The sequence below is a fragment of the Salvelinus namaycush genome, chromosome 16, assembly GCF_016432855.1.
Source record: "Salvelinus namaycush isolate Seneca chromosome 16, SaNama_1.0, whole genome shotgun sequence".
In the NCBI taxonomy this organism is placed as follows: Eukaryota; Metazoa; Chordata; class Actinopteri; order Salmoniformes; family Salmonidae; genus Salvelinus; species Salvelinus namaycush.
Window position 1 is genome coordinate 21,107,507 of NC_052322.1, and position 25,549 is coordinate 21,133,055.

A 25,549-nucleotide genomic window follows, 5' to 3' on the forward strand; every position below is an offset into this window, starting at 1 on the left:
TCATTTTTGTTGTACAACAAACTATTAGTCAAAAGTTGAACCCAAAGTTGATTGGAAGTGTACCCCACCTTCTGTATGGTTTGAACTGTCAGAGATCAATGTATCTACTGACATGGTTGCCCAATAAGGCTATGTCATCTGGGTGTCCTGTGCCTGACAGGTCAGTGAATAGTACAAGGCTGACCTGACTCTGATAACATCACATACTGTACTTAAAGTACAGAAAAAAACAGGCATGAGATGTAGGCCTATATTCAGTTATGTAACTTGAGTGGTTTATTGACATGAACATCTAATGCATTTACACTTTAGTTCTAGGGAATGTATAAGAAAATGTATGTGTTCATGAAATGGTATTTTTTAAATATATATATTAAAAACATTCAGGTCATGTTTGTAAAGGCCTGCATGTGCAGATGTCAATGGAATATTTTTCAACTTCATTTGTGTTTTAATCCTTGATTGATTTTAATTCAGGAATAAAAACTCAGTCCAGGAAGGTCCCTTTAAACTCTTGGGAAAAGTATACTATATTATCTAAAGAATGGTTTTGCAGATGGCAGCAAGATGGATCTGGCTGCAAAGCTTTCCAAAATAAATATTTTACACTCATTGACCAAGATGAAATTGGGAAAAGTCTGTCTTCAAGACTATGTTTTCAGAAGAGGATCAGCAAATTAATTTAACTCCTTGTGTTCCAATACAAAATAGCTTTCCAATAAAACCAATGTCAATGTGTCAGCTGATATCATTCACAGCTATCCTCTGTACACTTGGCCGTATAGATACTTTACCAGCAGCCCTGGCCTGATTCTGCCAGCTGCGTAGACTTGACAACTCGGAGCGTGCTGCCTTCAATTTAAACCGCATCTTGTTGATCAGCTGGCTCTTCATTTGTAACCTTCTGTTGAGCCATTTGTTGGTATCCAAGGCTTTGAATAGCTGGGCCTTCACTCCACATGGGTCGGACAGCGAGTAACTGTGATCGAAGATGACAACATGCTAAATAAAGAATAAAGAAAATCAGTTGTGACTGATAAAGAATAATTTCAGGTGTTTAGATTCAATGTGATAGTGCATAAATGTATGTAACAACCCTATGGCTCAGTCTCAAACCATACAGAATACAATGTTGCACAAGACTCACATAGAAGTTGAGTATTAGAAGACTGACTGGGCAGGGTAAAGACTAACTGAGAATTCTCAACTTCAAGATATACATAATGTCACATCTCGGTGGAGTTGAGTGGCAATTAGTTTTGGCCAATGTTGTGTATTAACCCTGGATTGCTGATGCTTGGCCATTGAGTGGCTTTGAATCCACCGGTCAGTCAAATTGGCACTCCCCAGTATGAACAGTCCTCCATAGGAATTACTGGAATTTCAATTAAATGTTACATGTATTTAAGTATTGTTTTGTTGTAGTGGGGACAGTAACATTAGTACTATAAAAAATACTTGAAGGAAAATGTTTTATATTTTTATGTTAAGCTAACAATATAATTTAAAAGTATGTGTTAAGGTGTCTGTAATAGAATAAATGTGTCAAAACAAATGTAGACATTAACAAATGCATTTCTATTGATGGGTTTGCTAACAACTACACTAAAACGATGTGTGCGCTTCCATGGGGCAGAAGTCAGTGTGTTGTGATTCTGCATGGCCAAGTTGCTAGCAAGAATGACAAATTGCCATGTAGGGAATCGTAAGTGGCTCGTTTCATCTTGTTCTTGATACCATGTCTTGTTTTGAGGTGTTTTGACTGATTTCATGTCGATGCTAATATGGCTCAAATTCTCTATCTACACTGAACAAAAATATAAAACGCAATATGTAAAGGGTTGGTCCCATGAGCTAAAATAAAAGATCCCAGAAATGTTTCATTAGCACAACATTTTTATTTTTCTACATCCCTGCTAGTGAGCATTTCTCCTTTGCCAAGATAATCCATCCACCTGACAGGTGTGGCATATCAAGAAGCTGATTAAACAAGATCGTTACACAGGTGCACCTTGTGCTGGGGACAATAAAAGGCCACAGATGTCTCAAATTGAGGAGGTGTTTCCAGATAATTTAATGCTTATTTCTCTACCATTAGCAGCCCGTTTTAGAGAATTTAGCAGTAGAGTGCATTCGGAAAGTATTCAGACCCCTTGACTTTTTCCACATTTTGTTACATTACAGCCTTATAAAATGTATTAAATTTAAAAAAAATGGCCTCATTAATCTACACAAAATACCCCATAATGACAAAGCAAAAATAGGTTTTTAGACATTTTTGCAAATGTATAAAAATTAAAAACAGATACCTTATTTACATAACTATTCAGACCCTTTGCTATGAGACTCAAAATTGAGCTCAGGTGCATCCTGTTTCCATTGATCATCCTTGAGATGTTTTACAACTTGATTGGAGTCCACCTGTGGTAAACTCAATTGATTAGACATGATTTGGAAAGGCACACACCTGTCTATATATGGTCCCATAGTTGACAGAGCATGTCAGAGCAAAAACCAAGCCATGAGGTTGAAGAAATTGTCCGTAGAGCTCTAACTGAGCAGTCGGGGGAGTAGGATGTTGGTCAGGGAGGTGACCAAGAATTCGATAGTCACTCTGACAGAGCTCCAGAGTTCCTCTGTGGAGATGGGAGAACCTTTCAGAAAGACAAGCATCTCTGTAGCACTCTACTAATCAGGCGGAGTGCTACAGAGTAAAAGGCACATGACAGCCTGCTTGGTTTTCCAAAAGGCACCTAAAGGACTCCGACCATGAGAATCAAGATTCTCTGTTCTGATTAAACCAAGATTGAACTCTTTGGCCTGAATGCCAAGCGTCACGTCTAGAGGAAACCTGGCACCATCCCTACGGTGAAACATGGTGGTGGCAGCATCATGCTGTGGGGATGTTTTTCAGGGACTGGGAGACTGGTCAGGATCGAAGGAAAGATGAATGGAGCAAAGAACAGAGATCCTTGATGAAAACCTGCTCCAGAGCATTCAGGAACTCAGACTGGGGAGAAGGTTCACCTTCCAACAGGACAACGCAGGAGTGGCTTCGGGACAAGTCTCGATCGAACATCTCTGGAAAGACCTGAAAATAGCTGTGCAGCGACGCTCCCCATCCAACCTGACAGAGCTTGAGAGGATCTGCAGAGAAGAATGGGAGAAACTCCCCAAATACAGGTGTGCCAAGCTTGTAGCATCATACCCAAGAAGACTCAAGGTTGTAATCGCTGCCAAAGGTGCTTCAACAAAGTATTGAGTAAAGGGTCTGAATACTTATGTAAATGTGATATTTCATATATATATATTTTTAGTTATTTAATACATTTGCAAAAAAATACCTGTTTTTGCTTTGTCATTATGGGGTATTGTGTATAGGTTGAGGGGGAAAACTAATTCATCCATTTTAGAATAAGGCAATAACGTAATAAAATTTGGAAAAAGTCAAGGGGTCTGAATACTTCCCGAATGCACTGTATATCTAACCGGCCTCACAACTGCAGACCACGTGCAACCACGCAAGCCCAGGACCTCCACATCTGGCTTCTTCACCTGCGGGATCATCTGAAACCAGCCACCTGGACAGCTGATAAAACTGGATTTGGACAAGCACAACCAAATAATTTTTGCACAAACTGTCAGAAACCATCTCAGGGAAGCTCATCTGCGTGCTCGTCGTCCTCACTAAGGTCTTGACCTGACTGCAGTTCGGCGTAGTAACCAACTTCTGTGGACAAATGCTCACCTTCGATGGCCACTGGCACGCTGGAGAAGTGTGCTCTTCATGGATGAATCCCGGCTTCAACTGTACTGAGCAGATGGCAGACAGCGTGTATGGGGTGGTGTGAGCGAGCGGTTTGCGGATGTCAGCGTTGTCAACAGAGCCCCATGGTGGGGTTATGGTATGGGCAGGCATAAGCTATGGACAACAAACACAACTGCATTTTATCGATGGCAATTTGAATGCAGATACCATGACGAGATCCCGAAGCCCGTTGTCGTGCCGCCGCCATCACCTCATGTTTCAGCATGATAATGCACTGCCTCATGTCGCGAGGATCTGTACACAATTCCTGGAAGCCGAAAATGTCCCAGTTCTTACATGCCCTGCATACTCACCAGACATGTCATTCATTAAGCATGTTTGGGATGCTCTGGGTCGACGTGTAAGACAGCATGTTCATAAAAAGTGAGAAAAACATCTGCCAGGGTATTGCTTCACATGGTGAGAGAGGAACCTACAAGCAGTCTTTCCCAATGTTGACATTGCCTAGCAAATATTCTTGAGTTTACCTGTTACCAATGCATGAGGGTAGCGTTCCTTTTCAAAGCTGGGTCTTGTCAAAAACAGACTGAGATCAACGATGAGACAGGAAAGACTGAACCCTTTGAATCTTATGGCTCTTGAGAATTATGTACTCAGGGCACTTGATTTTAAGGACATAGTTGCAGATTTTGCTGCTTGGAAAATGAGGAAGAAATAATTTTAAGGTAAACCATGATTAAACTTTATGTATTAAATGAATGTACTGCATAAGACCTAATGCTCGTCCACTGGAGATGGCAGGAGAGGCTCTGTCCAGCCAGCTGGCAGAGGCCGCGCTCTTGTTTTCTTTGCGAAGGCTGTGCAGATGGTAACTGTCCATGGTCCTCCTGAATCAATAGTGGGACCATTCTGTGTAGCGTAGGACATACAACGGTTTGTTATATACTGTATGTTTTGTGGACTTTACAGGATAGACATTACTCTCTGGTTTTAACCGTGATGATTATGAAACAGAAACGGACAAATGTTATGCTTTACTGTGCTGTATTTTAGCCTAGGCCCTATTTCATTTGTTTATTTAGAGAAGACACACGCCTATAATCCCGTGCATAAAGTAAATTTAATTAAAATTGCCAAAATTAAATACTCTAATCCTGTCTATACATAAATACAATCATTGAAATTAGGCTACTAAAGCATGATTTGGCCACAGAGGATCATTAGCTTCTTTTTTTTTTTAAGTGGATTATTCTAAATCACCTACAGTCAGAAGGAAAGGCAGTGTGCACAATAATGGGCAAATTATTGTTGAGTTGCGACTGTCAGTGAAAAGTAGAAGCCCAGCCAGGCATATCGCAATATTTCAAAATACAATTGCGGGAAAACATAGTTTGGAAAACAAATGGTATTGCTGTAAAGAGAAGGCAATAAAAATACTAATGTATTTTAGTTATCAAAATTCTCAACTTAATTGAGCGAACAACAGTATAGCATATATTATTGGCACCAGTGGAGAGCATTGGCAAATTCTTAACATTGCAAATTCGTAACATATAATACGAATTGTAATTCCTAACATATATGAAATGGGTGATGGACATCCACAAATGAATAAACGCCATACGAAACGTAACATATCATTCTAAATTGAGTGTCTCGGATTTAAGTACAGAATAATACGACCTGGTTGGTGTCTCCCTTTCTTGTAGGCCTATTATATGGACAACATTGCTTTTATAGATATGTTTGTCAGTGTCAGCAAAGTAGGCTACCTGTAATTTGTAAAATACCTAAAATATTTGTAATCTCTTACTTCACACTGACTGTAGAATCACTTTGATTGACAGACAGTAACAACAAGCTTCACATGTGAAACATGTGTAGGCTATGTAATGATCTATCCTTGTAGACTATGTAATGATCTATCCTTGTAGGCTATGTAATGATCTATCCTTGTAGGCTATGTAATGATCTATCCTTGTAGGCTATGTAATGATCTATCATTGTAGGCTATGTAATGATCTATCCTTGTAGGCTATGTAATGATCTATCCTTGTAGGCTATGTAATGATCTATCCTTGTAGGCTATGTAATGATCTATCATTGTAGGCTATGTAATGATCTATCCTTGTAGTCTATGTAATGATCTATCATTGTAGGCTATGTAATGATCTATCATTGTAGGCTATGTAATGATCTATCATTGTAGGCTATGTAATGATCTATCCTTGTAGACTATGTAATGATCTATCCTTGTAGACTATGTAATGATCTATCCTTGTAGACTATGTAATGATCTATCCTTGTAGGCTATGTAATGATCTATCCTTGTAGGCTATGTAATGATCTATCCTTGTAGGCTATGTAATGATCTATCCTTGTAGTCTATGTAATGATCTATCCTTGTAGGCTATGTAATGATCTATCATTGTAGGCTATGTAATGATCTATCATTGTAGGCTATGTAATGATCTATCATTGTAGGCTATGTAATGATCTATCCTTGTAGGCTATGTACTGATCTATCCTTGTAGGCTATGTAATGATCTATCCTTGTAGACTATGTAATGATCTATCCTTGTAGGCTATGTAATGATCTATCCTTGTAGGCTATGTAATGATCTATCATTGTAGGCTATGTAATGATCTATCATTGTAGGCTATGTAATGATCTATCCTTGTAGGCTATGTAATGATCTATCCTTGTAGGCTATGTAGCAATGTCACATTGATAATTTTCTCTCATTTTAGACCAAGTCTTTTCATTGTTAAAATAGGCCTAGGCTATATTTTTTTCTCTCAAATGAATACTCTTCCAAGTAATTTAATACAATCATCCGTTTGGATATTCAAATAACCATGCCCATCCCTACTTGTTACTTTTATAAATATCAATTATTTAACGCTTACTGTGTACTTGTGCTTGTCCTGACAGAGTTGTGAGTGGGAATTGGAATCTCTTTGCCACTCAACTCCATTGTATCGTGCGTAGTTGAGAATTCTCAGCTAGGTAAAAGCTCACTTTCTTGTTGCCCTCTGCAGATTTGGATAGAAGTCTCTCTTCTGGGTCCAGGTCATTCTGTGTTTCCATCTTTTCTTGGGACACACTGACACACTTTGGAAGCATTTTGAGCCTTTTTCCTGACTTTCTTTTCTAGTAATAAAATAAAAACATTAGTTAATAGCCAATAATCAAATCAAATTTTATTAGCCAGTTAGAAAACATTTTTTTTGGATGACAGAAGTTCTCTTACATGCAAGTTCTCTTACATGCACACACATAAAAAGTTAGGCTAATGCACATTCATTAGATACCTAAAATGTTTGGAAAAGGTACGAATCCAAAACATGCTGATGAAATGAGTAGGCCTACCTTAGAATTTGGTGGTGGAAATGTAAAAAGGGTGGGTACAGCGTTCCACAGCAGGTTTTTGCGGTTGCCTAAGCCACTGAAACAATCCATAGTAAAATGAAGGGAGCAGATGACCATGTGTTTCTTTGGATAAAAGTCATCTCGGCATATGTTATCCAGCCATTGTCTAAATACAGTTGGTTTGCTGAAAGGAAATCTGTAGAAATAAGATATGTTATACAGTGAATTGAGTGAAATCAACATACAATCATGTAAAAATATATATGGTAATTGCATTGCGTTTTAATCAAACAATATAACTAACCTGTGAAAAGTAATTTCTGTATGTTTGCTGTACCTATTGGTACAGTTATATGCAGAACAACTTTTCGGCATGATATTGCCCCGAACTAAGATGGCGGTCGACGGTCGTCGCCCCTCAGTATATCAAAAGAGTCATCATACCAAATATGGTGGATAAATTAAGCGTTTATCATTGAAAACATGGTTCCGGGGTGGCTATGCGATATAAACTGTGGTCTGGTCTAATGTATATGAACCAGAAAAAAACGAGGGAGTGGGATGTCTCGCTTCCTCTTCCGTCTCTGATCATATGTCGTAATATGCAAGGTGTATTCGTCCCATCTCGTACCCTTTTAGACCATCTCTGTTTGGAGAATGTATTGATTAAATGAGTGTGTCTCCAAGACCAAAGGTTAAAAAAGTACGTCCAGCACAGGTAATAGCATATTGTTGATTGATTAAACAATGATATTTCAGATTAGGGAGCGCAGAATCCAAAGTGCGCATCGATTACAATCACGTTGCCGTTGCTCTGGAACGCACCCATTTACTAGGACCACCAGAACAGGTGACAGCATATTGTTGGGAACTTTGAGGCTTTTGCGCCAGAATGACTCAACAACCAACAGCTACATAGGCATCGCAACGTTGTGTTATTTTTCGTTTTGTCCTGTTCGTTCCTCGTAGTTTAAAAAGGAAGTGGTACTAATTGCGTGCTATCGTTTCACTTCCGTATTTCTTTTGACGTCTAACTCCTGTGTTAACGTTAGTTGTACACCACTTTTTCGGTATGAAGAGGATAACAAAGTGGGGTCAATTATATAAAACACGCAATGATTCGGACTCAAATTCGGTCCTGGAAAACGTAAGTAAACCCTAGCACAATAATGGACTAAAGGAGCCTAACGCTAATCCTTCTATATTCAAAGAACCTTAGTTAACTAACGTTACATGTTCTGTTTAGAAGCGAATTGGCTCTGACACTGACAGCCAAATACTCCATTTAAACGTGAATAAATTCTCAGTTGCGGTACGGTTCTAGCAACATAAAACCCTATACTTTTATAATACATCAAAATAATTTCACAATATATGCAGCCGACCGTATTTTTTTTGTGACAACGCGTCCGTCTTTCATTACGTCACTGAGATTTAAAATAACTAGAGACTGTCCAAGATGTCCGACCGTTTTCAACATAATCTACCCATTTTCCCATCCGTCAGAGAGGAAGAGGAGAAGCGAGAGGGATCACTGGGGCAAACATCTGTCTTCTCACCCGGCAGCGTTATTTTGTTTCTTTCGCTAGGTCAACGAGTGTCAAATTTGGTCAACAAAAATGTAAGGGATATTTGCTACGTGAGTTTTTTTTGATCAAATAGAAGTTTCGTACGGTTCAGGTTATGTGTGTATTGATATAAGGACACGTGACATACCAGCAACTTTGAGAAAACAATTTTATTTTGGAGTTGTCTCTAATTCATGACACGAGGCTAGCATAGCATCTATCGCCATTGAATACAGACGGTTGACGTCAACACCCCTCAACTAATATATACAAATTAATTAAAATAACGAGATCTATCCACCAATCCAAAGAAAGGACTAGGCGGGAGGTTTATAGCCCGCGGTTCTTCTCTGTGGACAACTAATCCCATTCTTAGGGTGGCGACATACTATTATTATCATGTTTGGTAACATTTGCCCATGTATTTATTTTGAGTTTCAATGAGTTGTAAAAATGTCTCAGAACTCTGCTGAATTCCGTTTACCTAGGCTACTTAACGTTACTAGCTCGGTATTTGACGTTATATTATCATTGGTAGTGTATTATCAGGTAAAAGCACATGCTTATTCATTTCTCAAATATTTATTAGCTAATCATTCAGTCGAATACGCTATGCTACAGCCATTGAATCTGTCATTGAGCGTTAATGGCTAGATTGTCCACGACATTGTTATTATATTGTTCAATCTTGAAATGCAAGGGCAAGTGTTATTAATCAGTGACTGAAATTTCGCGTTACGTGATATTTACTTCCTGGACTTGGAGAGCGCTCAAAGCATTGTAGAACGCTACTCTGAATAACGGGGCGTGGTTTTGTCTTAACTGCGTTGGGGAAAAGGAAGACGCGGTGTACATAGTCCAACTTCCCATGCACACAAGGAGTAGCGCCAGCAGCATCATGTCATCCCCCAAAAATGCTAGACATTGGATTAATATTTAAATTGTCCTCACGACAATTATTTGAATAATTCAATGGATGTTTTGTGCGCAAGGTGGCAAATTAAGAATATTAGAATCTGACTATTCTATCATCAATAGGAGCTAAAGGTGGGCCCCTCTAGTAGTGATTTGCAGTTCGCAAACAATTTATTTTAGAACTTTTTTTACTGACTTGAGTCGTGATACATTTTTCAGAGTGACTTGTTATTTTTAATAGTTTGTTTGACCTGCTGGCTGCAAAGAATCTTTCAGCAAGATCGCTACATTCTTCTCCTGCTAAGTCCTCCAGAGAGGTGCTCCGAACCAGCGGAAAATAGATCATGCAGCATAGAGAAGAATAATACATGTTTAGAATTGATAATTGATCTCCTGGTGCAAGAATTTATGTAATTCGTTGTTTTATTGAATGTTATCGATGGATACAACCAAAGCCTACCTAGCCTGCCTCTGCTCAACAAACTATTTTTGTCCAGGGTCTCCCATTTTCTGTCTGTGGGCTGCCATTGTAGAAAATGGGAGATAAAAACGTGTTTTAAATGCTTATTGGATAGCGAGTGAAACATTCAACCCAAAAAATCGTAACTATTGTTCCGAGAGATATTGGATATGCCTCTGAAGGGAAATGTTGTTTTGGTGAAACCGAATAGTTTAGGTTTGGTTGATCAAGGGCACCAGGCTACAGAAGCTTCCACAACAAGCCATCCATAAACAATTGCTCATTGCGGCACGAAGCAATATCTACCTAGCTAGGACATTTGAGAACAAAATTGTCTAGACAGAATCATATGTTGAGGAAGAGACGTTCTAATGTCACATTCTAACCACTGGAGTTAGCTAAAAGTCCCCTCACTGTCAACTCTGTTTATTTTCAGCAAACTTAACATGTGTAAATATTTGTATGAACATAAGATTGAACAACTGAGACATAAACTAAACAAGTTCCACAGTTATGTGACTAACAGAAATTGAATTATGTGTCCCTGAATGAAGTGGGGGTCAAAATCAAAAGTAACTGTCAGTATCTGGTGTGGCCACCAGCTGCATTAAGTACTGCCGTGCATCTCCTCCTCATGGACTGCACCAGATTTGCCAGTTCTTGCTGTGAGATGTTACCCCACTCTTCCACCAAGGCACCTGCAAGTTCCCGGACATATCTGGGGGGAATGGCCCTAGCCCTCACCCTCCGATCCAACAGGTCCCAGACGTGCTCAATGGGATTGAGATCCAGAACACTGACATTCCTGTCTTGCAGGAAATCACGCACAGAACGAGCAGTATGGCTGGTGGCATTGTCATGCTGGAGGGTCATGTCAGGAAGGGTACCACATGAGGGAGGAGGATGTCTTCCCTGTAACGCACAGCGTTGAGATTGAGCTTGTTGTCATTGCAGGCAGTCTGATGATGCTGTGACACACCGCCCCAGACCATAACAGACCCTCCACCTCCAAATTGATCCCGCTCCAGAGTATAGGCCTCGGTGTAATGCTCATTCCTTCGACGATAAATGCGAATCCGACCATCACCCCTGGTGAGACAAAACTGCGACTCGTCAGTGAAGAGCACTTTTTGCCAGTCCTGTCTGGTCCAGCGACGGTGGGTTTGTGCCGATAGGCAACGTTGTTGCCGGTGATGTCTGGTGAGGACCTGCCTTACAACAGGCCTACAAGCCCTCAGTCCAGCCTCTCTCAGCCTATTGCAAACAGTCTGAGCACTGATGGAGGGATTGTGCTTTCCTGGTGTAACTCGGGCAGTTGTTGTTGCCATCCTGTTCGTTCCCGCAGGTGTGATGTTCAGAAGTACCGATCCTGTGCAGGTGTTACATGTGGTCTGCCACTGCGAGGACGATCAGCTGTCTGTCCTGTCTCCCTGTAGCGCTGTCTTAGGCGTCTCACTGTATGGACATTGCAATTTATTTCCCTGGCCACATCTGCAGTCCTCATGTCTCCTTGCAGCATGCCTAAGGCACGTTCACGCAGATGAGCAGGGACTCTAGGCATCTTTCTTTTGGTGTTTTTCAGAGTCGGTAGAAAGGCCTCTTTAGTGTCCTAAGTTTTCATAACTGGGACCTTATTTGCCTACCGTCTGTAAGCTGTTAGTGTCTTAATGACCGTTCCACAGGTGCATGTTCATTAATTGTTTATGGTTCATTGAACAAGCATGAGAAACCGTGTTTGAACCCTTTACAATGAAGATCTGTGAAGTTATTTGGATTTTTATGAATTATCTTTGAAAGATAGGGTCCTGAAAACAGGACGTTACTTTTTTTGCTGAGTTTATATCCTCCGCCTGTCAACTTGTTGCTAGTGTTTACATCTAGGCTAGCTTAGTAAGATATCCATATTACATGGATCTAAACCAGAGCTAGGGTAAGTGTACCTAATTAAACTCACCATAATTTGTTTAGACATTTTTAATGTTAAATTCTCGAACGTCATTGGCACAATTTAGCTTATTTTAATCTAAAAAAGACTTAAATTACTTGTATTATCTTATTACAAGATATGAGTAACTGACAAAATAAAGGAAAAACCAACAATGTGTATTTTTTGGGGTTAAAATAAGCTAAATGATCTGCCAATGACTTAAAAACAATTTTAAGTGAATTATCACTCAATATAAGATATTTAGGCTTTCTTAGATTTCACTTTATGCAGTGTAGAGCCCAATTTTTTTGTAAAGAAGTGGAAATAAAATGAAAGATTAATCTCTCGTGTAGTTTTATGAAGTTACTTACTTTCTAATGTGAGAAATATTTGATACAATTTATGAGAAGTCCAGACTGGGCTTAATGGGTACTAAACGTACCCTTCTAAGCACATGGCGGTTCCAAATAAGCCCACCTCTTAAATAATCAATTTGAATTAATTTCCAAATGTGTAAACTGACGTTTCTTATGTAAGCTTAAATTATAATAATCTCCCATAAGGTTATAAAAATCAATTGATCATTACTATTCATCATTGAAGTAGCGTTCATAACAGGGGGTGTCCAATCGTATCCGCAGAGATCAATTTGGGCCCAGGCTTTTGTTCTTGCCAACCACTACACACCTGATTTAATCTAATCGTAGACTTCAATCAAGGCATGGAGAGGCAGCCTTTAGTTATTATGCCCCCAGCCTCTGGAATAGTCACCCAGAGAACCTGAGGGGGGCTGAAACTGTGGACATATTTAAAACAGATCTTAAAACACAGCTTTTTAGCTTTGTTTGTCCTTAGGTTGCTTTTTAGTCGTTCAGTTTTTATTGTTCTTTTGTTTTCTCTCCTTGTAGTAAATATTTAGTGAAGTACATTGTGTTGCATTCCATGTCTGTAATGTGCTGTATAAATAAAGCTTGATTTGAAGACTTTAATCAAATCTGCACAAAGACCATAACACAACTTTTAATGAATTATCTGAAAGCTGGTTCACATTTTGTGTACCATTATTCTTGTTCATTAGTTCAACTTGTCTTCCTAAAGCCTGTCTGAAACATGTTCAAATCTCACTCTATATTACCAAGGTTCATGTGGTGAAACAAAAATGAGAAACTCCTGTATGAATGAGGGACAACAATATGACAATGCCCCGGGTGTGCATGAGTAGTCGTCCAATAGTCATCTTGTCCCACATTTGTTTCCATTTTTGTTTACTACTTGTAAGGTCTTCTATTTCTGATATCCTTCAACCCTGATCCTATTCTTCTCTCTTTGCATGAATGTCTACATGTTCACTCCAAATATCTTGGAGAGAGTACAGAGGTTTTTAATCTTGGTAAAGGAACCGTTGGACAGATGCATAACTGTAGTTTGAGTATTTTATTTTAAATCCACTTAAATCTGAAGAAAAATCATAATTATGCTCAGGTTTTTTGAATATTAGGGATATCAACACACTATCGCCATGTGTTCCAAAGCATAATGGGCTTAATGTTACAGAAATGATTTATGGTGAAAAAGACAGAATAGCAATGTTTACTCAAGTATTTAGAAACCAATGGTCTGTGGTATAAATATACACTACATACTACAATATCATGCCACATTTGTATTGATCACATTGATCCATATTCATTTATTTCCTTTCTGTATATAGGGTGTCTTTTTGTGCTACTGAACACTAGAAGACCGAGTGAGCCATTTTTTAAGTTAAATACCCATCTGTCCCATTTTTAACCTACGTGTGCTGTAATTATTTCTATATCATAAACAGAATTTGTGTTTTATAAGCAGTTTTTTCAATAATAACCACTGTTCCATGCGCGCCACACGTGCGCACACTGCAACCGATAGCCTACAGTAACATAAACTAATAATAAAACATCTAATTGGCTTAGAATAAAAACTGGAATGGAGATATGAACTGGTTGAAACCATTAAAGGAAAAATCCACGCAAACAAATAAAAAAAATGTATGATGCATTTTGCATCATCATAATTAGAGGTCGACCGATTACGATTTTTCAACTCCGATAACGAGTTGAAAAAAAAAGCCGATGCCGGTTTTTAAATACATTTATTTAAATTAAATTAAAAAAATATATATTTGTAATGATGACAATTACAACAATACTGAATTAACACTATTTTAACTTAATATAATACATCAATTTAGTCTCAAATAAATAATGAAACATGTTCAATTTGGTTTAAATAATGCAAAAACAGTGTTGGAGAAGAAAGTAAAAGTGCAATATGTGCCGTGTCAAAAAGCTAACGTTTAAGTTCCTTGCGCAGAACATGAGAACATATGAAAGCTGGTGGTTGTTTTTAACATGAGTCTTCAATATTCCCAGTTAAGAAGTTTTAGGTTGTAGTTATTATAGGACTATTTCTCTCTATACCATTTGTATTTCATATAACTTAAACAGCGCAATGCTTGAAGCACAGCGAAGAGCTGCTGGCAAACGCAGGAAAGTGCTGTTTGAATGAATGCTAACAAGCCTGCTGCTGCCTACCACCGCTCAGACTACTCTATCAAATCATAGACTTAATTATAATATAATAAACACACAGAAATACGAGCCTTAGGTCATTAATATGGTCAAATCCGGAAACTATCATTTCGAAAACAAAACGTTTATTCTTTCAGTGAAATACGGAACTGTTCCATATTTTATCGAACGGGCAGCAACCCTAAGTCTAAATATTGCTGTTACATTGCACAACCTTCAATGTTATGTCATAATTATGTACAATTCTGGCAAATTAATTAGTCTTTGTTAGGAAGAAATGGTCTTCACACAGTTCGCAACGAGCCAGGCGGCCCAAACTGCTGCATATATACCCTGACTTTGCTTGCACAGAACGCAAGAGAAGTGACACAATTTCCCTAGTTAAAATAAATTCATGTTAGCAGGCAATATTAACTAAATATGCAGGTTAATTTAAAAAAAACTTGTGTATTGATTTTAAGAAAGGCATTGATGTTTATGGTTGGGTACACATTGGTGCAACGACAGTGCTTTTTTTCCCGCGAATGCGCTTGTTAAATCATCACCCGTTTGCGAAGTAGGCTGTGATTCGATGATAAATTAACAGGCGCTGCAATGATTATATGCAATGCAGAACAAGCTAGATAAACTATTAATATCATCAACCATGTGTAGTTAACGATATTTTTTTTTTTATAAGATAAGTTTAATGCAAGCTAGCAACTTACCTTGGCTCCTTGCTGCACTCGTATAACAGGTGGTCAGCCTGCCACGCAGTCTCATCGTGGAGTGCAATGTAATTGGCGTCAAAATGCCGATTACCGATTGTTAAGAAGACTTGAAATCGGCCCTAATTAATCGGTCGATCTCTAGTAGGCCTAGATAGGTACACTTATGATTCATAATGATGTGGCAAGTGACGCTTTGCTTCTTGAAAGTCCAATATCTTGAAAACTAGACTGCTGACATGCAAAACATTTTGGGTACTTGAATTCGTTTTTGATTTGAGTTTCACTTTAAATAGCAGAAAATGTAATAATTTTTTGCCTTTTTATTTGAATCCAAAAATGGAAGTGGGCTTAATAGGGCAAGTGTACCTATCTAGGCCTACTCCTGCAGGGTTGGGGTTAATTGCACAAATTAAATTCTCTCTCCTTGTAAGTTCCAATAATTCAACTCCCAATTCAATATTATCCCTAACGATTCAAATAATTCAATCAATTCCCTCCGGCTTTCAGGCTGATTATGTCACTGTTCAGACAGCTTAGCTATCCTGGAAATATAGATATACAAGTTGAAATGACTGAAAATCCTGCAGTCAATGTTTGATACTATGTGCATTAATTCCCTTAACTGGGACATTTTTAAATACTGAATTTAAAGTCAATTCCTGAGGTTTAATGTTTTAAAAATGGTCTAATTCCAATTTAATTCCAGTTCCATAACTTTAAAGATTGTTGACATTTTAAATCGAATTCAAGAATTGAATTGGAATTTCCAATTAAATTGGAATTGACACCAAACCTGTTTGTACATCATTTGTCTAAAGTCTCCCATGTCAACAAAAACATCCATTCTCTTCTTCAGTTCACAGGCAAGCTACCTATGCTCCCTCTGGAAGTCCTGGAGGAGATACTGCTGAATGTACATCCACACCAGGTGGTGTGTGTCTGTCGACTGGTGTGTCATGAGTGGAAAGAAGTAGTAGACAGTGATTCTCTTTGGAGAGAGAGGTGCCGAAGAGAGGGATACCAGACATGTGATGCCACTAAACTACCGGAAGACTGGCGTTTATTTTACTTCTTGTGTAAGAAGAGACGTAATCTTATCAAAAACCCCGGAGCAGAGGGTAAGAGTCGAGACCAGAGAAATTTCTAAATTCTCTACGTTGGGGTGGGGATCCTGTCGTTAACTCCAGAACCAACAATTCAAATCCCTCTTTTCTCCAGATAAATTCAATGGCTGGCAGATTATGAAGAATGGAGGGGATCAATGGAACATAGAGCCAGGGGACCTTAATAACACGGCCATAAAATACTTTGTGACTTCTTACGCGTGAGTATATTACTTTACCATATCACAATTACAGTGAGAAGACCTTTACTTGGCCCCACTTTGTTTCACTACCACATTGTTACTCATCAACGTCCCAGGACCTTACAGAGCCTTCAGAAAGTATTCTTACTCCTTGACTTATTGCACATTTTGTTGTTACAGCCTGAATTCAATATGGATTAAATAGATTTTATTTATCTCACCCAGCTACAAACAATACCCTTTAATGACAAAGTGAAAACTTGTTTTAAGACATTTTTGCAAATGTATTGAAGATGAAATACAGAAATCTAATTTACATAAGTTTTCACACCCCTGAGTCAATACATGTTAGAATCACCTTTGGCTGTGATTACAGCTGTAAGTCTTTCTGGGTAAGAGATTTGCACACCTGGATTGTAAAATATTTGGCCACTATTCTTTTAAAAATTATTCAAGGTCTGTCAAATTGTATGTTGATCATTGCTAGACAACCATTTTCATGTCTTGCCATAGATTTTCAAGCAGATTTAAGTCAAAACTGTAACTCGGCCACTCCGTAAGATTCACTGTCTTCTTGGTAAGCAACTCCAGTGTAGATTCGGCCTTGTATTTTAGGTTATTTTCCTGCTGAAAGGTGAATTAATCTCCCAGTGTCTGGAGGAAAGCAGTGAACCAGGTTTGCCTCTAGGATTTTGCCTGTGCTTAGCTCCATTCCATTTCTAGTATTGTTGAGTAACTACAATGTTGTTGATCCATCTTCAGTTTTCTCCTATTACAGCCATTACACTCTGTAACTGTTTTAAAGTCACCATTGACTTCATGGTGAAATCCCTGAGTTCCTCTCCAGCAACTGAGTTATGAAGGACGCCTTTATCTTTGTAGTGACTGGGTGTATTGATACACCATCCAAAGTGTAATTAATAACTTCACCATGCTCAAAGGGATATTCAATGTCTGCTTTTATTCACCAATACAATCTACCAATAGGTGCCCTTATTTGCGAGGCATTGGAATACCCTGGTCTTTGTGGTTGAATCTGTGTTTGAAATTCACAGCTCAACTGAAGGACCTTACAAATATTTGCATGTGTGTGGTATAGTGATGAGCGAGTCATTCAAAAATCATGTTAAACACTATTATTGCATACAGAATAAGTCCATGGAACTTATTATGCAACTGTTTAATCAGATTTTTACTCCTGAACGTATTTAGGCTTGCCATAACAAAGGGGTTTAATATTTATTTACTCAGGACATTTCAGCTTTGTATTAATTTGTGAAATAAAAAATAAAGAATTCCACAGTAACATTATGGGATATTATGTGTAGGCAATCTATACACAATGCCCCATAATGAAAAAGCAAAAACAAATTTATTAAAATAAAAAAAACGCATCACATTTACATAAGTATTCAGACACTTTACTCAGTACTTTCTCGAAGCACCTTTGGCAGCGATTACAGCCTTGAGTCTTCTTGGGTATGACTCTACAAGCTTGGCACACCTGTATTTGGGGAGTTTCTTCCATTCTTCCTTGCAGATCCTCTCAAACTCTGTCAGGTTGGATGGGGAGCATCACTGCACAGCTATTTTCAGGTCTCTCCAGAGATGTTCGATTTGGGTTCAAGTCCGAGCTCTGGTTGGGCCAATCAAGGATATTCAGAGACTTGTCCCGAAGCCACTCCTGCGTTGTCTTGGTTGTGTGCTTAGGGTTGTTGTCCTGTTGGAAGGTGAGCCTTCGCCCCAGTCTGAGGTCCTGAGAGCTCTGGAGCAGGTTTTCATCAAGGATCTCTCTGTACTTTGCTCCATTCATCTTTCCCTTGATCCTGACGAGTCTCCCAGTCCCTGCCGCTGAAAAACATCCCCAGAGCATGATGCTGCCACCACCATGCTTCACCGTAGGGATGGTGCCAGTTTTTCTCCAGACGTGACGCTTGGCATTCAGGCCAAAGAGTTCAATCTTGGTTTCATCAGACGAGAGAATCTTGTTTCTCATGGTCCGAGAGTCCTTTAGGTACCTTTTGGAAACTCGAAGCGGGCTGTTATTTGCCTTTCACTGAGTGACTTCCGTCTGGCCACTCTACTATAAAAGCCTGATTGGTGGAGTGGTGCAGATATGGTTGTCCTTCTGGAAGGTTCTCCCATCTCCACAGAGGAACTCTGGAGCTCTGTCAGTGACCATCGGGTTCTTGGTCACCTCCCTGACCAAGGCCCTTCTCTCCCGATTCCTCAGTATGGTCGTGTGGCCAGCTCTAGGAAGAGTCTTGGTGGTTCCAAACTTCTTCCATTTTAGAATGATGGAGGCCACTGTGTTCTTGGGGACCTTCAATGCTGCAGACATTTTTTGGTACCCTTCCTCAGATCTGTGCCTCGACAAAATCCTGTCTCAGAGCTCTACGGACAGTTCCTTCGACCTCATGGCTTGGTTTTTGCTCTGACATGTACTGTCATCTGTGGGACCTTATATAGACAGGTGCCTTTCCAAGTCACATCCAATCAATTGAATTTACCACAGGTGGACTCCAATCAAGTTGAAGAAACATCTCAAGGATGATCAATGGAAACAGGATGCACCTGAGCTCAATTTTGAGTCTCATAGCAATTTCTACAAACCTGTTTTCACTTTGTCATTATGGGGTATTGTGTAGATTGAGGAAAAAATATCCTTATTCTAAAATTGATTAAGGCTGTAATGTAACATTGTGGAAAAAGTGAAGGTCTGAATACTTTCTGAATGCACTGTACAGTATGCAATGGGGAATTTTATAAAAATAAACAATTAAAGGGCAAACAATCCACACAATGAATGTGAGAATTGGCGGGAGACAGTGGAGCACTTTCTGGAGAGCCGAGTGGAGCACTTTCTGGAGAGCCGAGTGGAGCACTTTCTGGAGAGCCGAGTGGAGCACTTTCTGGAGAGCCGAGTGGAGCACTTTCTGGAGAGCCGAGTGGAGCACTTTCTGGAGAGTGACGTCTTTCTTCGCCAATCGCCCCTCCCCTTCTTCTTGTCTCAACATTTTAAATTATACTCAAGATGCATTATCTTCACATTTTAGATGCTTTTCACTGACATCCGCAACTCAATAATCAGCTAGACCTATTGCCATGCGCTCTGTCCAAATTGCTGGCATCCCAAATAGGCATAGGCCTATGCACTTGTGATTTGAAACACTCCAAGACTATTTATTTTTTTTAAAGCTAAAAGCTAACGATCCTCTGTGGCGAAGTCAAGGTCTTTGGTGAAGTATTTTATTTAGATAAGAGTAATTATATCATTTAGGGGAAGCCAGCATCCGGACAGTGAACTGTGCACCCGCCAACTTTCCTTTCCATTCGCAAGTGGTTGAAACCAGAGATCTGTATATATTGACGAGATGCTCATGTCTACGCTAACAATGGAATTCATTGTCCCAAAGGCAGGAATGCAGGCGACAAGCTTAGGTCTGCATATTATGCCGATAGAAACACATTGGCTTTATTCAGGACAGATTACGGCTATAGTGAGTCCTCTGTCTTCGCCTCTTCCTCTCTGCTGAAACAGCGCCCCTATGTCTTACTATATGTAGCCCATGTATGCGATGCTGTCCCATGTATGCATTCCTAGCCCTAGTTACTTACTATCATTCATGGTAAATGGGTTGGCTGTGTGTCCTGTTGTCTTTGGTTCATCTCAGGACCTGCATGAAGTCTCAACTGATTGACTTGGAGGAAGAGGGTTACAGGCCTTCTTTAATGGATGACTTTCAACCTGCCATAGTAATATCTGACTGGTGAGAAGAATATTACAATATTGTTGTTCACTGTCTGCTACTCTGCTTGTCAGAGGAACATTAATGTACAACTTGTATGTTTGTGTGTCCATATCAGGTATGCTCCACGCTGGGACTGTGGCTCTGAATATGAGATCTGTGTTGAGTTGCTAAATCAAAAGAAGAAGCCAATTAGGAAGTTTAGTCCAGATACTGTCATCTTTCAACAGTGGAATGATCAGAAATGGAATCAGGTAAAACCGTCAGACCTATAAGTAAAATAACATTTTATTGGTCGCATACACATATTTAGCAGATGTTTTTGCTCCAACAGTGCAGTAATATCTAACAATACACAACAATCTAAAAAGTAAAAGAATGGAATTAAGAAATATAGAACTATTAGGATGAATAATGTTGGGTGTATGTATGTACATACACAAGCTTCCCACAATAAGTTGGGTCAATTTTGGCCCATTCCTCCTGGCAGAGCTAGTGTAACTGAGTCAGGTTTGTAGGCCTCCTTGCTCACACACGCTTTTTCAGTTCTGCCCACAAATGTTCTATTGGATGAAGTCAGGGCTTTGTGATGGCCACTCCAATACCTTGACTTTGTTGTCCTTTAGCCATTTTACGACAACTTTGGAAGTATACTTGGGGTCATTGTCCATTTGGAAGACCCATTTGCGACCAAGCTTTAACTTCCTGACTGATGTCTTGAGATGTTGCTTCAATATATCCACATATTTTTCCTTCCTCATGATGCCATTTATTTTGTGAAGTGCACCAGTCCGTCCTGCAGCAATGCACCCCCACAACATGATGCTGCCACCCCCGTACTTCACGGTTGGGATGGTGTTCTTTGGCTTGCAAGCCTCCCCCTTTTTCCTCCAAACATAGCGATGGTCATTATGGCCAAACAGTTCTATTTTTGTTTCATCAGACCAGAGGACATTTCTCCAAAAAGTACGATCTTTGTCCCCATGTGCAGTTGCAAACCGTAGTCTGGCTTTTCTATGGCGGTTTTGGAGCAGTGGCTTCATCCTTGCTGAGCGACCTTTCAGGTTATGTCGATATAGGACTCGTTTTTCTGTGGATATAGATACTACTGTACCTGTTTCCTCCAGCATCTTCACAAAGTCATTAGCAGTTGTTCTGGGATTGATTTGCACTTTTCGCACCAAAGTATGTTCATCTCTAGGAGACAGAAATCGTCTCCTTTCTGAGCGGAATGACGGCTGCCTGGTCCCATCGTGTTTATACTTGCGTACTATTCTTTGTACAGATGAACGTGGTACCTTCAGGCGTTTGGAAATTGCTCCCAAGGATGAACCAGAATTGTGGAGGTCTAAAATTATTTTTCTATGGTCTTGGCTGATTTGATTTTCCCATGATGTCAAGCAAAGAGGCACTGAGTTTGAAGGTTGGCCTTGAAATACATCCACAGGTACACCTCCAATTGACTCAAATGATGTCAATTAGCCTATCAGAAGTTTCTAAAGCCATGACATTTTCTGGAATTTTCCAAGCTGTGTAAAGGCACAGTCAACTTAGTGTATGTGAACTTCTGACCCACTGGAATTGTGATACAGTGAAATAATCTGTCTGTAAACAGTTGTTGGAAAATTACTGCACACTGTCAATTACTGTCATGCACAAAGTAGATGTCCTAACCGACTTGCCAAAACTGTAGTTTGTTAACAAGAAATTTGTGGAGTGGTTTAAAAAAAAAAACGAGTTTTAATGACTCCAACCTAAGTGTATGTAAACTTCCGACTTCAACTGTTATGTATGCATGTATGGTACCAGTCAAAAGTATATGGATAGTATATGTACAGCAATAGTTAAGTAGGAAAGCCTTGACTAGTATATACATATGAACTGGGTAAAACAGTATGTAAACATTAAAGTATAAGATAATCATCAATATACATGGGTCTGTAAGTTGAGTATGCATGAACAATGTGATTTCTTGTTTTGTGTTCTTCTAAGATGTTTTTATGTGGGATATACATTGTCAGTGATTGCGTTGCAAGTTATGATCTCTTCAATGTTTCAGATGACTCATGTGTTCAAGAATTATGGACCAGGTGTGCGATACATCCGATTCATTCATGGGGGAAAGGACACTCAGTTCTGGGCCGGCTGGTATGGAATAAGGGTCACCAACAGTAGCGTTGAGATCTGCCTATCAGTGGACAGATAGCTTTCGGGGTGTTCCCAATTTCAAGAGGTTACATGTGAATGTTGTGCCTACTTGAAAGCTTTACTTTAGCATCTGAAATCTCCCTTAGAATACTTTTGTGTATACCTTGTTCCAGCTTTTCTGTCTTAGGCAATATGTTGTTTCTCTGTGGATATAGACTATTTTGGCTGTAGAATATATCATTTGTGTCCGTCTCTGAATTATACAGACCAATACAAATATGCACTGTATATGGCTGGAATACATTGAAGCCATAAACAAAGACAGACAGACCAAGGAAAGTGCTAACTTGAATGTAATTTAGTATGTATATAAACGTCTGACCCACTTTGACAAATGCCACACTAAACGTTTGCAATCTTTTGGTTGAATTCACCTACTTTTCTTAACATGTATAAGAATGTAATTGTTAACATGTACAGTACCAGTAAAAAGTTTGGACACACCTACTCATTCCAGCGTTTTTATTATTTCGTACATAGTTTGTCTTCACTATTATTAAACAATGAAGTAGCACATATGGAATCATGTAACAACCAAAAAAGTGTTAACTAAATCTAAATGTATTTTATTTGAGATTCTTCAAAGTAACCACCCTTTGCCTTGATGACAGCTTTGCACACTCTTGGAATTCTCTCAACCAGCTTCATGAGGTAGTAACCTGGAATGCATTTCAATTAACAGGTGTGCCTTAAGTTAATTTCTGGAATTTCTTTCCATAATGCGTTTGAGACAATCAGTTGTGCTGTGACAAGGTAGGGGTTATGTGTGTGTATGCATGTATATGTATGTGGTAAAAGCCCAAGTCCATATTATGGCAAGAACAGCTCAAATAAGCAAAGAGTAACTACAGTCCATCATTACTTGGGATTTTTGGTTCCAACCACTGTGTCATTGTGAGACTCAGAGTAGGTGAATGGGTGATCTCTGCATGTGTGGTTCCCACAGTGAAGCATGGAGGAGGTGTGGGGGTGCTTTGCTGGTGACACTGTGATTTATTTAGAATTCAAGGCACACTTAACCAGCATGGCTACCACAGCATTCTGCAGTGATACGCCATCCCACCTGGTTTGCGCTTAGTGGAACTATAATTTGTTTTTCAACAGGACAATGACTCAACACACCTCCAGGCTGTGTAAGAGCTATTTGACCAAGAAGGAGAGTGATGGAATGCTGCATCAGATGACCTGACCTCCTCCCAATTGAGATGATTTGGGATGAGTTGGATCTCAGTGAAGGAAAAGCAGCCAACAAGTGCTCAACATATGTGGGAACACCAACACTGTTGGAAAAGCATTCCAGGTGAAGCTGGTTGTGAGAATGCCAAGAGTGTGCAAAGCTGTCAAAGCAAAGGGTGGCTACTTTTTGAAGAATCTAAAATATATTTAGATTTGTTTAACACTTTTTTGGTTACTACATGATTTCATAGTGTTGATGTCTTAACTATTAATCTCCAATATAGAAAATAAAAAATAAAACTTGACTGCTACTGTATATTTAGAGAATACACAGATTACATGGTGCACTGCATAAGGATATACAGTGCATTTGGAAAGTATTCAGACATTATAGAAATGTTTCCAAATTTAGATTATAACATTTAAAAAACATACCTTATGTAAATAAGTATTCAAACATTTTGCTATGACGCTCAAAATTGAGCTCAGGTGCATCCTGTTTCCAGTGATCATCCTTGAGATGTTTCTACAACTTGATTGGAGTCCACCTGTGGTAAATTCAATTGATTGGACATGATTTGGAAAGGCATACACTTGTCTATATAAGGTCCCACAGTTGACCGTGCATGTCAGAGCAAAAACCAAGACGTGAGGTCGAAGGAATTGTCTGTAGAGCGCCGAGACAGGATTGTGTCGTGGCACAGATCTGGGGAAGGGTACCAAAACATTTCTGCAGCATTGAAGGTCCTCAACACAGTGGCCTCCATTCTTAAATGCAATAGTACAGAGAGATCCTTGATGAAAACCTGCTCCAGAGCGCTCAGACTGGGGGGCGAAGACAACCAAGACAACGCAGGAGTGGCTTCGTGAAATGTCCTTGAATGGCCCAGCCAGAGCCTGGACTTGAACCCGATGAAGGTCTCTGGAGATCTGAAAATAGCTGTGCAGCGACGCTCTCCATCCAACCTGACAGCTTGAGAGGATCTGTAGAGAAGAATGGGAGAAACTCCCCAAATACAGATGTGCCAAGCTTGTAGCGTCATACCCAAGAAGACTCGAGGCTGTAATCGCTGCCAAAGGTGTTTCAACAAAGTACTGAGTAAAGTGTCTGAATAGTTATGTAAATGTGATATTTCCTTTTTTATTTGTAATACATTTTCTAAAAACCTGTTTTTCATTTGTAATTTGGGGGTATTGTGTGTAGATTGAGGGGGGAAACGATTTAATCCATTTTAGAATAAGGCTGTAACATAACAATGTGGAAAAAGTCAAGGGGTCTGATTACTTTCCAAATGCATGAAGATTGAAGTGTTTGAACCAGTAATACATTAATATAAAGTATGCCAATTTGGTTATGTACTGCTATCATGTGGAAATTACTTCTCATGCTTTGTCTCGAGTAATAAATACATTTTAAAGTGTACTGTCCTTATTGTATCTTCAACTACTGTAGGGTGATTTTAATCAACTGCAATACAGACACTACATCAATATACTGAGACCCCATGGTTGCATCGTGGGCCATATCTGCACTCCTACTCTGAGAATGAATCTGAAAAGAATGCACACTTGAGAATTCTAAGCTTTTAGGTTGATGCACTTACACTCTTAATGTTGACAATGTGAGATGTCTTTTTTATATATATATAAAACAAATAAATATACTGTAAGATGTAGTTCCAGTCAAAGGAGGAACAATCTGTTTCCTAAAGCAAAAGTCTTGAATTAACACTGCAACAATTTGCGTTAAGACTTAAGTGCCTGGAATGCAGTACAAAGTATGTGACAGACAAGGATTTGATCAAATAAAAAATATAC

At 39.3% G+C, this 25,549-nt stretch overlaps 2 protein-coding genes across 5 annotated transcripts; one reads left to right on the plus strand and one right to left on the minus strand.

The window, feature by feature from the left end:
* Window positions 1-253: 253 nt before the first annotated feature.
* On the minus strand, window positions 254-8,722 carry LOC120061168 (THAP domain-containing protein 3-like). The gene is made up of 4 exons (XM_039010756.1): window positions 7,447-8,722; window positions 7,143-7,338; window positions 6,792-6,923; window positions 254-1,002 (listed from the first exon to the last, which is right to left on the minus strand). Exons 1-4 carry the CDS (start codon window positions 7,515-7,517, stop codon window positions 739-741), a joined length of 663 nt encoding a protein of 220 aa, XP_038866684.1. The 5' UTR covers window positions 7,518-8,722; the 3' UTR covers window positions 254-738.
* On the plus strand, window positions 7,735-22,999 carry LOC120061166 (F-box only protein 6-like). Of its 4 annotated transcripts, none has more exons than XM_039010755.1 (6): window positions 7,735-7,860; window positions 16,149-16,410; window positions 16,511-16,616; window positions 20,273-20,368; window positions 20,466-20,601; window positions 22,407-22,999. In XM_039010755.1, the coding sequence occupies exons 1-6, from the start codon at window positions 7,813-7,815 to the stop codon at window positions 22,551-22,553; spliced, it is 795 nt and encodes a 264-aa protein (XP_038866683.1). In that variant the 5' UTR covers window positions 7,735-7,812; the 3' UTR covers window positions 22,554-22,999. The 4 variants fall into 4 exon arrangements, with proteins under 4 accessions (XP_038866683.1, XP_038866681.1, XP_038866682.1 ...); XM_039010753.1 differs by lacking the exon at window positions 7,735-7,860 and adding an exon at window positions 7,970-8,289; XM_039010752.1 differs by lacking the exon at window positions 7,735-7,860 and adding an exon at window positions 8,584-8,763.
* The last annotated feature ends 2,550 nt before the right edge of the window (window positions 23,000-25,549 follow it).

Bases quoted from the DNA above. Each gene is read 5' to 3' on its own strand.
- LOC120061168 (XM_039010756.1), bottom strand. From the start codon at position 7,517: ATGCCGAAAAGTTGTTCTGCATATAACTGTACCAATAGGTACAGCAAA. The intron at 6,924-7,142 runs GTAGGCCTACTC...TTTTATTACTAG, and splicing joins TTCCACCACCAAATTCTAAG to AAAAGAAAGTCAGGAAAAAG. The intron at 1,003-6,791 runs GTGAGCTTTTAC...TTCTTTATTTAG, and splicing joins CTGCAGAGGGCAACAAGAAA to CATGTTGTCATCTTCGATCA.
- LOC120061166 (XM_039010752.1), top strand. From the start codon at position 8,602: ATGTCCGACCGTTTTCAACATAATCTACCCATTTTCCCATCCGTCAGA. The intron at 8,764-16,148 runs GTAAGGGATATT...TCTCTTCTTCAG, and splicing joins CAAATTTGGTCAACAAAAAT to TTCACAGGCAAGCTACCTAT. The intron at 20,602-22,406 runs GTAAAACCGTCA...TCAATGTTTCAG, and splicing joins ATGATCAGAAATGGAATCAG to ATGACTCATGTGTTCAAGAA.